Here is a 14,828-nt window from a genome sequence, read left to right as displayed (position 1 = left end):
ACTTATCAAAACACAGGGCTAATGAACTCTTGTAAAAGCAGGAAGGGAGGAAGAGGCTTTCGGGCCACAGCGTGCTCCTCTTCTCCATCATGGTTTTGGGGAGACGCTGCCCCAGCCAGGTTTATTTGTTCTGGTGACGGGGCTAAGCCTCTCCCATGTGAAATTTCACTTTTCAATGAAATCTTACTCCGGGAGCAGCGCCGCCAGCATATTTATCGTGTGACTCATACGCAGAAAACCCAAGTCAATAGTCAAGAGTTTATTTGATGGAGATTTTCTCCTAATTAAGAGGTCATTAAGGCGATCCGACTGTTACTCACAGCTGAGACCAAGGTCCCCAGCAGCTGCTCCAGCCCTGGAGACAGTTGCCGGCCAGCACATTTTCCAGAAACATGTTTCCTCTCTCGCTAGCAGCCCCTTCCCCCTCCCCGCCACCCCGTTTCTAGTCTCTCCAGCTCTGATGAGCTAATAGCATTTTTCCTTTGCATATTTTGGCGCTGCTCCACCGCATACTCTGGCGGACTACGTGTGTCTGAGCGCGCCCGCCCGCCGCAGGCTCGGCGCGGGTAGGGGCGCGGGGGGGCAGCAAGGATGGATGGATGGATGGATGGATGGATAGAAGGAGGGAGGCGGGGAGGATGGGCGGCGGGAGGATGGGGAGCCCCCGCCGCCTTCGCCGCGCCATCCCGCGCCGCCCTGTCCCCTTTGTTCCCCCGCGCAGGGCGGGTGGGGGGCGGTCGTGGGGGAACTGTCAGGGCCGCACGTTTCCAGCCGCATTACGTGAATAAATGGCGGGGGCGCAGCCAGCGGGGCTTGTGTAACTTTGCGAGCGTGCCAGCGAGTTTTAAAGTCCCTGCTCTCTCCTCCTCCTCCTCCTCCTTTCCACGCTCCAGACACCAGCGCGGGCCGGAGGACGATGAGAGGCTGATTGTTTGCTCCGGCTCCCTATTCGCATCCCCTCTCCTATAAATACCGGCGAGAAGAAAAGCCGCTCACGCCGCCTTCCCCGGGCCGGGTTTCCTTCCTAACGGCCTGACCTGCCCGATGGCACCGTCCGGGTGCTGCTGCGCTTGAGACCCCGCTGCCCGCCTAACCGTTCCAGAGCCGGAGCCGGTTCCCCTCGGCATCTCCACACTCCCCCCCTCGCCTCCCTCCGCCCAGTCCCGGCCAGGAAGGCTCCCCTTTCTCTCTGCTCGCCACCCCGATTTCGCCCTTTTCCCCCCTCCACCGGCACCCAGGAAAGAGGAGAAGATGCATTTCTCGCCGCCGGGGCTCCTGCTCGCCCAGCTCCAGGCTTGCATCTACTGGAGCTGCCTGTGGCCCGCCGGCTGCCAGCAGCCGCCGCCGCGCAGGGACCCCCCGCCGCCCCCCGCCGCCTGGAGGCAGCGGATCCAGTGGGAGAACAATGGGCAGGTGTACAGCCTGCTCAGCCTCGGCTCCCAGTACCAGCCCCCCCGGCGCAGGCAGGCGGCCGAGGCTGTGGGCAACCCCATCCTGCTGTTGCGGAGAAACGGCACGCTGCCGCGGAGAGACGCCACTCGAGCCGCCGCAGCCGCGGAGACCCAGCCCGCAGCCGGCAGCCGGGGCGGCGGCGGCGCCCGGCACTGGTTCCAGGCGGGCTACCAGTCTCCCTCGGGGGGCCGCGCCTCCCCCGTGCCGCTGAACCAGAGCTCCGCTAACCCCGCGGCCACGGGGGTGGCAGGGAGCGCATCGTCTGGGGCGTCGAGACCCGGCACCTCGACCAGCCCCGCCGGCGGCACCGGGAACGACGGCAGCCGGAGCAGCACTGGGATAGGCGACCTGCCTCCCCTCAGCAGCTTCAGATCCGGGCGGGAAGATGTCATGGTAGGAGACGACCCCTACAACCCCTACAAGTACACGGACGATAACCCCTACTACAACTACTACGACACCTACGAGCGGCCCCGGCAGGGCAGCAGGTACCGACCCGGCTATGGCACCGGCTACTTCCAGTATGGTAAGAGCCCGCCTTCACTTTCCCGTCCCGTCCTGTCCCGTGCCCCCCGCCGGCCCCAGCCCCGCGGTGCTAGCCCGGCGCGTCCCGCAGGGACACGGTGCGGGGTCTGCGGTTCTGCCAAGCCCTCGCTCCTGGCAAAGCCCGACCCAGCAGTGATTTGGAGGGCTCCCGGACTGCCCGATCCCGGGGGGCAGCGGTCGTCGAGGCTGGGGGGCACGGCGAGGTGCGGGTGGGACGGTGAGGAACCCACCGTAGGGGTCCTGGCGTTGTGCTTGTGGTGCGGGCTTTAACAAAAGCCGAAGGACCTGAGCAAGAGCGAGAGCGGCCTTAATGGGTGGCAGGGACCGTAGCAAAGCGACAGCTTCTAACAACTGGGGTGGAAGCCAAGAATTTGCAGACGTGTCCTGGGTTGATCTTGCTGTTATGTGGTTGGTTTGATGAACTGCAGGTCTCCCTGACTTAGTCCCGGATCCCTATTACATCCAGGCGTCTACATATGTCCAGAGGATGTCCATGTATAACTTGAGATGTGCTGCCGAGGAGAACTGCCTGGCAAGGTAGGCATAGCCCTGGTTTTTGCCCGTTGACGGTGGGTTCTCGTGCTCCTGCACCCACCGCAAGAGCGCCTGAAGGACTTGATGCAGAGTGCAGACAAGAGAGGCTGGAGGGCCCAAGAAACATACCCCAGTTTGTAAGCTTTTTATGAGCCTGTGGCAGATGGTGGGATGTACACATAAGGAAGCAATACAGCCGTATCAGAGACACACACCACAGAAGAACCTACATTTTGTGAAACCTTATATTGCACGATTATGTTATCAAGCTCGTTTGAACATACCTGAGTTTTGCAAAATGGAGGGTCCTAAAAACATCCACTTGAATCTGGTGATTTTCATCCCCTTTCTCTAATCCAATGGGTTTATATTCTACTCCATTAAAAATAGGAAAAAAAAAAGAAAAAAGAAAAAGCAAACCATTCTTACCAGCACAAGTTATATTACAAAATGCTAATTGTTTCTGGGCCTGTGCCTTGTAATGACTCTTAAGACTAAAATCTCCCTGGAAAAAATGTTTCAAAGTGTTTTAATGGGTTGAAATAATGGCTTTTCTATTATGCTGGGTCCTATCCAGCTGGCAAAGTGGTTTTTTTTTCTGTTTTGATTGGAAAGAAATCAACATAGCTGTTTTTAACCATTTTAACTTGTTTGATACCTTATCATGCAAAACAGATTTACTTATTTACCAGCATCATTAATTGATGTCAGGTTGTTTCCAGGGTCATGCTCTTTCTTCACTTGATGGAAAAAGAAAACATGGCATAAGAAGCAGTATTTTTTGTGCTAATCTTACAGTGAAGATTTATTGAAACGTTCTTGCCAGCTATCAATTGATTAAAATATTCCAGTTTTAAAATACTGTAGATAAAGGCTATATGAAATAGGGAAATAAAGCCTAAGGCATATGTATATTTTTTTTTTCAACAGAAACAAACATCTATTGTGTGATCTTACAGTGAGTTCCTTTTGTTAACAGCCGTTAATAAAATTGTGGGTTTGGTGCCATCAGTACCATCAGTGACTTTACATGTGAGTGGTGGTCTGCCTCAAAAACAGAGGTAGAGTCAGAAGTCAAACTTCCATTTACATTGTTAGAAGCAGATCTGAACCTTATTCAGGTCTTTGTCTGGCACCAGACACTTCTGAGTACTCCATGTGGCATTCTTGTGTGTCTTCAATGCATGAGCTTTAAGGAGGCTGAACTTCTGAGACCATGTAAGGCATTTTCTTAATGCATTTCTCGCATATACTTACATCTCTTTTTTGCATTATTACAGCTCAGCTTATCGAGCAGATGTTAGAGACTATGACAATCGGGTGCTCTTGAGATTCCCCCAAAGAGTGAAGAATCAAGGCACGTCAGATTTTCTGCCCAGCAGACCCCGTTATTCATGGGAGTGGCACAGCTGTCACCAGTGAGTGAAGTGCTCAGTATGGTACCTTCTAATTATCTTTTTCACTAGCAAATTGCCACTCTAAAAGTGACATTTTCTAAAGCTGCAGTGAAGCAGGGGGAAGCCAGTGGGAAGCTATGTAGCCTCCTGAAACCAAAATGGATAAGAAGCTTACCCATAAGTATAAAACTCTCACAAGTATAAATTCAGTATAATTACAAGGCTCAAATCAGTTTTCACAGTGGCACCTTCTCTTCTGATTGTAGTGCAGTTACATTTAAGTGGAACCAGCAAACAGAAGTCCTAATCATAGTAAAATAACTGCAAACCCTAAAGTGTACCTTTACTACTTGTTCCCTATAATATATCATTGTAAACATTGAACCATACTTCTTGACTTAAATTTAATGGGTTACTTCTTGACAAGGAATGGTCTGGTCAATGTGAAAAAGAAGGTACTGAGTTGACTGATCCCATTATCAGTATACTTCTCATATGATACTTTCACACAGCAGTACTGCCCTAGAAATAGCAGAATTGCTGGAAACATGGAAAGGTAAATGTTGTAGAACATTCTCAGCATTTTAGGTGCAGGTTACATTGAAGACTTGCACCTTTTCAGAAAGCTCACGTGCAACAGTTTGCAGGTTTGTCCCAATTTTTGCTGTTTTGTAGCAGGACCAATAGAATGCTTCCCTTACTCCCACTTCAGATACAATTCTACTGTTATGGGTATTATTCTAGTTAAAAAATAATATGTAATGTGGTCTTGATCTAAAGGCCCCTAGAGTCAATGAAATATTTCTCTCTAGCTTCAGAGGCTTTAAGCTTTGAATGAAAAATCAGGATCATTACAGCAAGTTCTTAAAAAAAAATAAATAAAAAATTGCTAGTTTATAAATCTTGTAAGGCTAAAAAAGCTAAAACTAAATCAACCCGAACAAAAAAGCTTTCGTAAATACTTTTGTTAAACCCCACCCCTGAAAAAGAAACCACCACCAAAAACCCCTTTAACTGGGGTGCTTACAAAATTGATAGATGAATGAGATGGACGGAGAGCAACTGAAATCTTCTATTTGTTATAAAGCAGTTTTACTCTGCTATGGTCACTGTCCAGATGCAAAGTGTCTCTGATGTTGGTTCAGTTCTTGGACAGAAAACACACTGCCCATAAAAAAAAAAAAAAAACAAACACATTTCTTGTGATCATTTCCATGAGAGTGAAACAAGCTCATCTGAAAATGAACTGCAACTGCCATTTAGTTTGCGTAGCCATCAGACTTCAGTGTTAGTCATCATCATCTGAGGACCACTTTTGGTGTTCCTGACATGCATAGTTCATTTTAACAACACATTTGAATGCTGTTTAATTATATCTTTCTCATATCTTTCTTCAGCTGTAGGCATTTGTAAATAACAGTAGCCAGATGTTGCACAGACATCTGTGGAGGTAGATGGAACAAGTTTAGTTTTCCTTGTGTTTGAAAAAGTGAAATTAAGAGAATAATAGCTGTTCAAGTTCATAGTAGGAGCTAGAAATCTGTGTGACAGCAAGAAAAATGCAACACTGTGCCCAGATCAAAAATATGCATACTTTTGAAACAGAGACTACATTAAGTATAATCTATAAAAATTGACGCCAGATGAGATCTGCATTGCCAGTACACAGAAAGTGATTTCTTTATGCCAATTTATTTTTCCTAATGTTATGAATGTATCATATTGATTGAGGGCCAGGGAAATGTGAAAGTGAATTGCTGAGTTTTTACTATCAAGTAGAAAACTTCTCTGGAATTTACAGAATGCAAGGTAAGCATTCCTAATGAAACTCTGGCTAAGGGCAGTTATAAGATGTACAGTGCAAATATGAACTACTTAATACCTGCTATTGTTATTGGAAAAAAGCTGAAACAGGAAATTTTGGAAAAACAATGGTGCTATTAGAGTTTTTCCCTAAGCAAATTAAAACCTATTATTTATTTATATATTTATTTTATAGTCATTGAAAATTGCAGTAAAGGAAAAAAAACTTACCTAGATGTCCAGTAATAGGAAATATCCTACCACACAAGTTCTGTGCAATAAATAAAATTTCATCACATCTAACAGAAGGTAGATCAAATAGGAATCTGTAAAATGTCACTGACGAGATCTAATCCATCTTTAATAAAGTATCTATGGTTTAACAGACATTATCACAGCATGGATGAATTCAGCCACTATGACTTGCTGGATGCAAGCTCACACAGAAAAGTTGCTGAAGGACACAAAGCAAGTTTCTGTCTTGAAGATACCTCCTGTGATTATGGGTATTATAGACGGTATGCATGTACAGCACATACACAGGTAAGAGTTGGTTTGGAGACAACCAAGTTTATTTTCCCCCTCTAATTTACCTTTGGATAATTTTTTCTACCAATCACCTCCTGGCCTAGATTATCTGATACCCTAACTAGCTCTGAAATTCTCCATCACAGTAATGTTAAGATTTAACAATTTGCCCAAGTGCTGCTATGTGGATGTCCCATTAAAATGCAGGGACACTTACTAGCCTAGCATCACTGGTAAGTGAATGGTATTAAAACACATCACAGGTTCTTGTGGTTATAGGACAGGTGAAGTGAGCTAAAGGAAACCTGAGACAGAGTCAGTGAATAAGTTTTTTCCAGTGTGCTTGGCTGGTGGCAGAATTCATGTGTAGTATTTCCCCCCTTGCAGAGCATGAGGCTGCAAGTTGCTGAATGCCCTTAATACCTGTAGCTTCTGGCTGGCAGTCCGATACAGAAAACTTACAGCATAGCTTTATGCATGTATAGAGGGTTGTTGAAGAGAATGGCAGCCATGTGACAATTATGATGGTTGTATACAAAGTAAACCAAGGTGTTAGAGCTCATTAAGGGAATAGATAAAAAATCTAAATGTACCATTATGATATGATACAAATCCATGATAGACTCCTACCTTAAATAGTGCATGGAGTCTGGTCACCACTTCTCAATACTGCTACAGCAAAGCTTAAAAACCCAAACCAAGCAACCCTAGGAGAACAAGGATGATCAGCAGTGCAGTATAGCTACCACAGTAAGAGATTTCTTAGACTAATTCCATTTGGAAAACCAGAAAAAAATACCAAATCTTGTGTGGTCCTGTATGGAAAGAGGAAATTGTTGATATTCACTGTTTCTCACAGCACAGGAATTTAAGGATATCCAAAAGAACTATCAGACAACAGCATTAAAACAGAGACGAGAGCTCTTCTGACACATGAATAAAGAATTAAATGCCTTGCCACAGCATGTTACAGAGAACAGAAATATCTACATGTTTTAAAAAGATTAAATAAAGTGATGGAGGCTCTTAAATACAAAAATCTGATGGTACCCCATATCTTAAACACAGTTAAATGCCTGGTAAAAAGAATTTGGCTGGGTAAAGGACATTATACATCCCATTTCTTATGTTCTTTTCTCCTCAGCCATCTGCTGCTGATCACTGTCAGAGACAGGACACTGAGCTTGATGGATCTGTGGTTTAACTCAATGTGGCCATACTTACACATAAACTTGCATCCCTTATTCTGCAGTTTTTAATCTAGGAGGTAGTTATTTTATCACAGAGAAATGACAGCTATGCTTCACTGGCTGACGTGTCCATATTTGAATTTTAAATAGAATGAATGATCTGTAATACATAAAGGCTTTGAAGAGGTTTTATAAATATGTTTCCTCTTTCTGGAGACTACGACATCTAATTAAGCAACATACATATTTTACAGCTGGAGTATTTGTGTCACTAGAATCATGGCTGTGTCAGCGTTTCCACTGGAAGCCCATATTTCAGGGGTTTGTAATTGTACTGTAAAACTTTCCTCCAGCCTCAGACTTGGCACATACATGTGAGAGTCTGAGCTGATCACCAGCTGGGTCAAGAGGGAATTCCTGCAGGACTTGGGTTTTGTGTACTCTGTGTGTTGCCAGAACACTTCAGCTTTGCATAGAGCAACCTGTATCAGCCACGGTTAAAAGACACCAGATTTAAACCACCAATACATTCCTATATGAGATTCTTACTGACGTTCCTAATAGCGACCAAGTTTTCAGAAAAGATTCATCTGGAAGAAAGGCTTTCAGTTCTCTCAGATTCTTGTGTCACTGCTTGCCTGAAGAGATGTTTTTTTTTCCTGTGCAAAACTCAATGTAAAAGCAGCCCTACATTCTACTATTCACTTTGGCAGCGTACATCCATTGCAAAAAGTTGCATCATTTCTAAGGGTAGAGACAGGATCAAACACGGTGATCAAGCTGGTACTCCAGGATCTCAAAAGCTTTTTACTTGTGATTTGCAGATATTTAGATCCAGCCTTTGGTCAGTTTTAATTTTATTCTTACCTTTTGTAAAGAACAGTAACAGCATCCACAATATTTACATAAAAGGAATACTGTGACAAGTGACAATATAGATAAAACAGTTATCTCGCAGATGAACAACTATCAATAGTATAGGTGTTTCTTGCAGAAGTAATATAGTGCTGTCATAAAGTGATACGTTAGACTTTCATGTTCTAGTTTAGATATTCAAGTAAAATGGCAAAAAAATAAGCCTTATTTCCTAAGGTAATTTTCCTACTTAAATATGATGGTTAAGTGAACTTCAGTCTGAGTGCCCCTAATGTCTAAAATGTTACTATTCCTAATGATTTTTTTTACATCCATTTTAACTTCATTTTTTTAGGGACTGAGCCCTGGCTGCTATGACACTTACAATGCTGATATAGATTGCCAGTGGATTGATATTACAGATGTAAAACCTGGAAACTACATTCTGAAGGTAACGGTACTGGGCAGTGGGGACGTTTTGATATTTTTGTGTTTTGTTTTTTTTTTTTTTAAAGAAGCAAGTGATATGCTTATGCCCTTCTGAATATAAGTTATCAGCTCAAACCTGTTGGACAACACTGTGCTTTCTCCTCTTAAGGTCAGCGTAAATCCCAGCTATTTGGTACCTGAATCCGATTACTCCAACAATATTGTACGCTGTGATATACGCTATACAGGCCACCATGCGTATGCCTCTGGCTGCACAATTTCACCGTAAGTACATTCCTTTCGTCTTGCAACTGTTTTATATTCATAGTACTAAAGTTGACAAAGCTTAGGAATTTATTTTAGATGGAAAAAATAACTTCCACCATTAATTCTAATGATACTAGTTTCTTCAGTAAGTTGTTTCTTGGGTTTCAGGATCTAATGTGCTAATTCAGGATTCAGATGGTACTTTTCACAGGTCATTTTTGGCAGGAATGATGGAAACAGTTGCTTGGTATTGACAACTGCAGACCTTTCAAATCCTGACCTCTGGTAATTACACTATTTCTGTAGGGCTAGCATTGTCTTTTAAAGATCTAGTCTACAAAACCAATCATAACGGCGAATTTTGCTCTTGCCATTGTGCCATTCAGATATATAACTCTCCCAAAACTGCTGCTGTCTGGGCTGCTAGATAACTACCTCTGGTCCATGCTGCCTTATTATTTGCACTAAAACCTTTCTGTGTTCATTCAGTACCCCTTTTTACCACCCACACAGAACCCTTGAGCAGTCAGAGAGCTCTTAAGACATTCTGCAAAGTCCCATGAGTGTACCTTACTTTGCTGCTGCTGACACTGCAGCCATCCTCTTTGAAACAGTTTCTCCAGACACATGACTTTACAGCTTAGTTCTTCAAAAGTTGAAACAATGGCACAATTATGCCCTCATTTTCCCTCCAAAAGGTGAATTGATTTCATTGATGTTCTCATAGCAGATCTGCTGTAGCTTAGTATCTATGAAGCACACACATGCAAAGCACTTGGTCTTCTGTACCAGGATAACACATGAGTTGCTCATACAAAATATCTATCAAGTGGTTTCCTTTGGATTACATAGAGTATTAAAATTGTATGGAGGTTCATGGGAGATAAATTCCAGAGCAGAAAATGAAAAGTAAATAAATGATCAGTATAGTCTGCTATAACAGCATCAGTGAAACAAACATATCAAATTAATGTGACTATTGCTTAATTAGCCTCATTAGGAAGCCAGTAGTTAAATGAAGCTAAAATGAGAAACATTTTTTCATGCCAGTGTGGAGATCTGTATTTATAATCACACTTTAGTCACAAATGCAACAAGTTAAATGGCTTCAGCAAGATCCTCAGTTTGTTCTTGCCATGTGGTTGTCAGACTTGTAAAAAGCAAAGTTAAAAAAACTGGTATCTTGCAAGTCATGAGCTATCATATCTGATGGACCTGTGGCAGGAGCTTTTAAAGCATTTCTCTGTAAGAGAACTAACTGGTACTTCTAGGAACACAGAAACACCATTTTTACTCACATTCACATGGAAGGGAAATATTTGTTTCGTACATCTAACCTTTAGTCTCCCCACCACACCTCTGTAAATGTTATCATGTCAGGGTGAGGAAGCACAATTTCTGCTACTGTTTGTTAATCTGCACCTTCAAGCTGAAAAAAGGTATTTAGCAGGAACTCCTGCATGTTCATCTGCCTCACATTCTTTCTTTTCTCCCAACAGATACTGAGAAAGATGCAAAAAAATGGATGAGACGATGACAAATGTTTTGAGTTGAAGTATCGTTATATAAACTTAAATAGGATATAAACACTATACAAGCAAAACTACAGAACATACACACACCCACACACCTTATGTGATTTTGAAGCACTTCAGCTGCTTCTCAACCAAAGCTGTAACTGGATTTTAAGCATTTAAATTGGCATTACTTTTATTACTATTGAAATGTGTGGAACTGGTGATTCATGCACAGATACTTTATATTTTGAAAATCTAACTCATTCATAAAAACATGAGCATTCCTTAACTCCTGAAAATGTGGAGTTTAGATGATAATAGACTTCAGTGGGAATATTACTGATGAATGAGTTGAACAATTTAAAAGGTAGTGAAAATTTATGTAAAATGAATTAAATAAAATGCAATATAAAGTACTAATGTCACCTATCTAAGAAAATACCAGAATGAAAAAAAAGCTTAGGAGTAATGCTACAGTACCATTAAAATGAATTTGCTAGGACATGTTGATTTGAATGAGAAGTCTGTTTGGCTTTCAAGGAATATTAACATATAGCAAAGAAATACATATAAATATATATATCTCAGTTATACCCCTGCAAGAAAAGTTATGTTTACATTTTTAATACTTTAGAAGTGTTTTCGTAAGTAAAAAACAGATGGGGTTTTGAAAGAAACCTTTCATCTGTGGAAATAAATAACTTAGCCACCTTTCTATGTTCAAGAGATTTTTCGAGGTGGGGCTTTTAAAAGAATTCTGCAAACTTAATGTGGATACAAATAAGTACCTGTCAAGAAAAGGGCTCTTGCAGATGAAGAGTCCCTGATGTACCTATCTGTGAAAAACATCCAACCATCAAAATAACACAAGCAACTAACTCAGGTGGCACCACCAACAGAAGTAGGTCAGAATACCTAACAGTTTTTGTTGTGAAAAAGCCTACTACCTGCTTCCCCCTTAAGTACTGTATTTGATTTTAAAAATGTCAGTATTGAAACACAGAAGTTGAAACTATACTATATATAGAGGGAGAATAAAAGTCAATGTATTTAACATCCTACTTTAGGCTGTTCAGGAACCAAATAAACATTGTAAGGGGAAAAACTTACAGCCCAAATTAAAGTTTTTGCTGAACTGCTTAACTGGTGCTGGGCACACCACTTCTCTTCCCATCCCCAAATTATTTTGCTTTTGCAGTGCACCCTGCTGTAAGCTACAGTAGCTGTGATTTTGTTTTTAAACTGTGAAATAACATATCACAAGGGGATCTGGTGGGTTTTTTTTTTTTTTCAGAAGACTTCTGATCACGTAAAATGAAGGATCTACTTTTGAAACAAAAGGACCTAGAAATACTGATTGGCATTGGTTAAGTTTAATCAGCAGTTCAAAACACCTAATGAAATATGGAAAGCTCATTACGCTTTAAAAAAACCCTGAAAAATGTGTGTGCTATTTGGCATGATGAAAAAGTAAAAAGTCTGAGGAGTATGGTGAGGTTTTATTGTCACTGTTGAGAATAGCTGAGGCAGTATTTGGAAGTACTATACACAATAGAACCCTACGGATTTGATAGTTTTATGAACTACTGCAACACTTTCAAGATCAACTTGTTCTTTATTACAAATATTTAAGCTTATTTCATGATTATAAAGTATTTCCACTTTTGTCATAATAACTTGGTTAAAAATTTGCACAACTAGTATGCATACTTAAAAATAATCTAAGAAACAGCAACCCAGTGATCACTACCCAGCACTGGGAGTGGGTGCAGAATTAATATAATTTATACCTGCAAGTCTCTTTTTGTTCGCAGAGGGATCCATTTAAGCCATCAGCCACCAGTATGGGCAACAAACAGAAACAAAATTTGAAAAGAAGATTTATTAGAAAGCCATTTATTACAATATGTCTGCAAAAATAAGATTCTGTTTAAAGTCTAGGCTTCTGAAATCTCAGCCCAGATTTTTTAAGATAAAGAGGGGCTAAGGGATGCAAATGCATTCACCTTTCAAAAGACGTGGGTCAAAATTGGAGTGAAAGTCCTGACAGCAGCTTGGGCAATGGACACAAAAGCTACTGTAATGGAAGCTAGGCTGTGGGCACCAGCTGCTTCCTGGTAAAAGGTTGTTTGCTGGTACCTCATTGTGCCTAATAATGTGCTGAATGTGGGATAAGACCGAACTAACTGGACACAGAGCAGCCACAGAAACTGAGTTTATCCCTTGACTCATGAGGCAGTAACCTGCTCACATGTCTATACCCAAACTACTTGCAGAATTCCACTGAGTTCAGCAAGGAGCCAGAGGACCTTGAGCATCTGTGCAGGTGGGGGGAGATTGTAATAGTGGACTTGGTCCTTTCAGTGGGAATTGGCCTGGTTCAGAAAGGTGTTGAACGCCATGACTTTGAATATTGGGGATACTGGAGCTACAAAAATGTAGCTTTTTTTTTTTTTTCGTAGCGAAATATTGTATTTCTATTGAAATGTGTGTTAAGCAACATGACATAAGTGATGTACAATTAGCATAAAAATTGACTAAGATATCATGAACAGTCTATTTAGAAAAACAAGGGATTTTAGGATTAAAAAAATGAAGGAATGTGATTTTAATTTCCCCTGTTTAACTATAGTAAATCACAATGCTGTAGTAGGGTTTACTATATAACATGTAGAAAGTAGTTCTAAACTGGGGAGCGCCAACCAGTATTTTCAGTGTCTTGGCTCTGCAGTTTTGACCCAGCTACCTAATTTACTTTTTTCATACTGGAATATATTTGTGGGATTATATTTTGTGCAGTTTTGTTGAAAAACATTTATAAATGCTTTTTTGATAAAAAACTTATTTTATGAAGCAAATTATATTTCGGAATCTTTTTTAACAGACACTGGGCTTATTCCAATCATCTTCGAGAGGCTTTTGCCTTTCATCTCAGTGGGAGTAAAATCAGATTTAATTTTTTGTGAGAATTCTAGTATAAATTTTCTGTCTTGCAGTCTCAACATTCATTTGAAAAGCCAAATAATAAAAATGTGTGTGAAGCAATTATCCCCACATTTCAGATCTTTAGATAAAAATTGCACATAAGGAACTTATTGTATGTCAGGATCATTAAAGGAGGGTTTTGTTATGTATTTTTTTTTTAATCCTGAAATACATTTGATATACACATATTTTTAGACAAAGTGTAACAAAATGACAGATTGGTCACCAATGGAACCAACATATTGTGTAGATGATGTTTTTGTGTTAGTAAAAGTCTACTCAATTTCTCTCTGCTCCAGTTTGCTATGCAGTGTTGAATGAGTGCAAACACCAAATGTACCTTCCGACAGTCACTTGTGCATTGTTTGCGGCGCACTCATTCAAAACCAGCAGGGTGAATTTCATAAAGGAGACATTGAAAGGTAGTTTATCCTGTGTCTTATGCTCATGCCAATAAGGCATTTTAATTTTCTCCAAATCCTAAGAGGTGCTGAAAGATTTTAACTTGAATTAAAGCCAAAGAGTATGTTATTGGGAAGTTTTTATTATGCAACTAAGTGCTACAGATACAGTGAAATGCCACTTGTTTTTTCAACTTTTTGGGAGGTTTTTCATTACTTCCTTCATTGTTCTTCCAAGAGTCTTAATTTCAGTAACTTTGCATCTTTATCTGAAGAGCTTTAATTTATAATATTCAGGCACTAGCTTTGTATTCTTCATTGCACTTTCATATTCTTGTGTTACATGCCCGTATTATGGTTGCAAGTTTATGTGAAAATGACTTGAATAAATTGTTTCAAGCGTGCTACTTGTCGTATTATATTTAATGCATAGGCCAGATCCATCTTTCAATGAGAAACCTTTGACTTAAAGTTATAACTATAGAACATGAGGAAGATACTGTCATGCTGACATGGTCTCAGAAAAATTGTCAGAACTTAGAAACAAAAAAGAAAATGTTGCAAGACATGATGGATTACATCTCACACTACACAAAAGCTTAACATGCAAAGGCGTAACAGCGCAATGTATGGTTTGTCTGGATAGAAGATTTCTTTACCATACAGGCTGTCTTTGTAGGAACAGGCACTTAGAAACCACTTTCAGAATTTCTGCTCCAAACCCCTTCTATCATGGAAATAACAGTTGATCAGTCTGCAGTACAAAGTCCATGAACTCTAGAAAATTGACTAACACGCTTAACACTTGGCTACTCCAAACCTGTTTTATTCTTTGTTATTGGTTATTCTTAGAGTATAAATCAACATCTTGCTGCCTCTTCAATCTGTATGCTAAACTGATGAAATAGGCTGAATTGTGAAGCA

At 41.2% G+C, this 14,828-nt stretch overlaps 1 protein-coding gene across 2 annotated transcripts; it reads left to right on the top strand.

Moving 5' to 3' along the window:
- The first annotated feature begins 795 nt into the window (after positions 1-795).
- Positions 796-14,308, top strand: LOX (lysyl oxidase). 2 transcript variants are annotated; one of them, XM_034072757.1, is made up of 7 exons: positions 796-1,978; positions 2,427-2,535; positions 3,813-3,950; positions 6,119-6,275; positions 8,661-8,756; positions 8,904-9,019; positions 10,501-14,308. In XM_034072757.1, exons 1-7 carry the CDS (start codon positions 1,252-1,254, stop codon positions 10,505-10,507), a joined length of 1,350 nt encoding a protein of 449 aa, XP_033928648.1. In that variant the 5' UTR covers positions 796-1,251; the 3' UTR covers positions 10,508-14,308. The 2 variants fall into 2 exon arrangements, with proteins under 2 accessions (XP_033928648.1, XP_030898985.2); XM_031043125.2 differs by lacking the exon at positions 10,501-14,308 and having other exon boundaries at positions 8,904-9,023.
- Positions 14,309-14,828: the final 520 nt, after the last annotated feature.

Source organism: Melopsittacus undulatus, chromosome Z (assembly GCF_012275295.1).
Source record: "Melopsittacus undulatus isolate bMelUnd1 chromosome Z, bMelUnd1.mat.Z, whole genome shotgun sequence".
In the NCBI taxonomy this organism is placed as follows: domain Eukaryota; kingdom Metazoa; phylum Chordata; class Aves; order Psittaciformes; family Psittaculidae; genus Melopsittacus; species Melopsittacus undulatus.
The sequence above is the reverse complement of the archived record's forward strand: the minus strand, read 5'-3'. Positions and strand labels throughout refer to the sequence as shown.

Excerpts from the sequence above, each read along its gene's own strand:
- LOX (XM_034072757.1), top strand. The coding sequence starts at position 1,252 with ATGCATTTCTCGCCGCCGGGGCTCCTGCTCGCCCAGCTCCAGGCTTGC. Across the intron at positions 1,979-2,426 it reads CACCGGCTACTTCCAGTATG|GTCTCCCTGACTTAGTCCCG; the intron begins GTAAGAGCCCGC and ends GATGAACTGCAG. Across the intron at positions 8,757-8,903 it reads CTGGAAACTACATTCTGAAG|GTCAGCGTAAATCCCAGCTA; the intron begins GTAACGGTACTG and ends TCTCCTCTTAAG.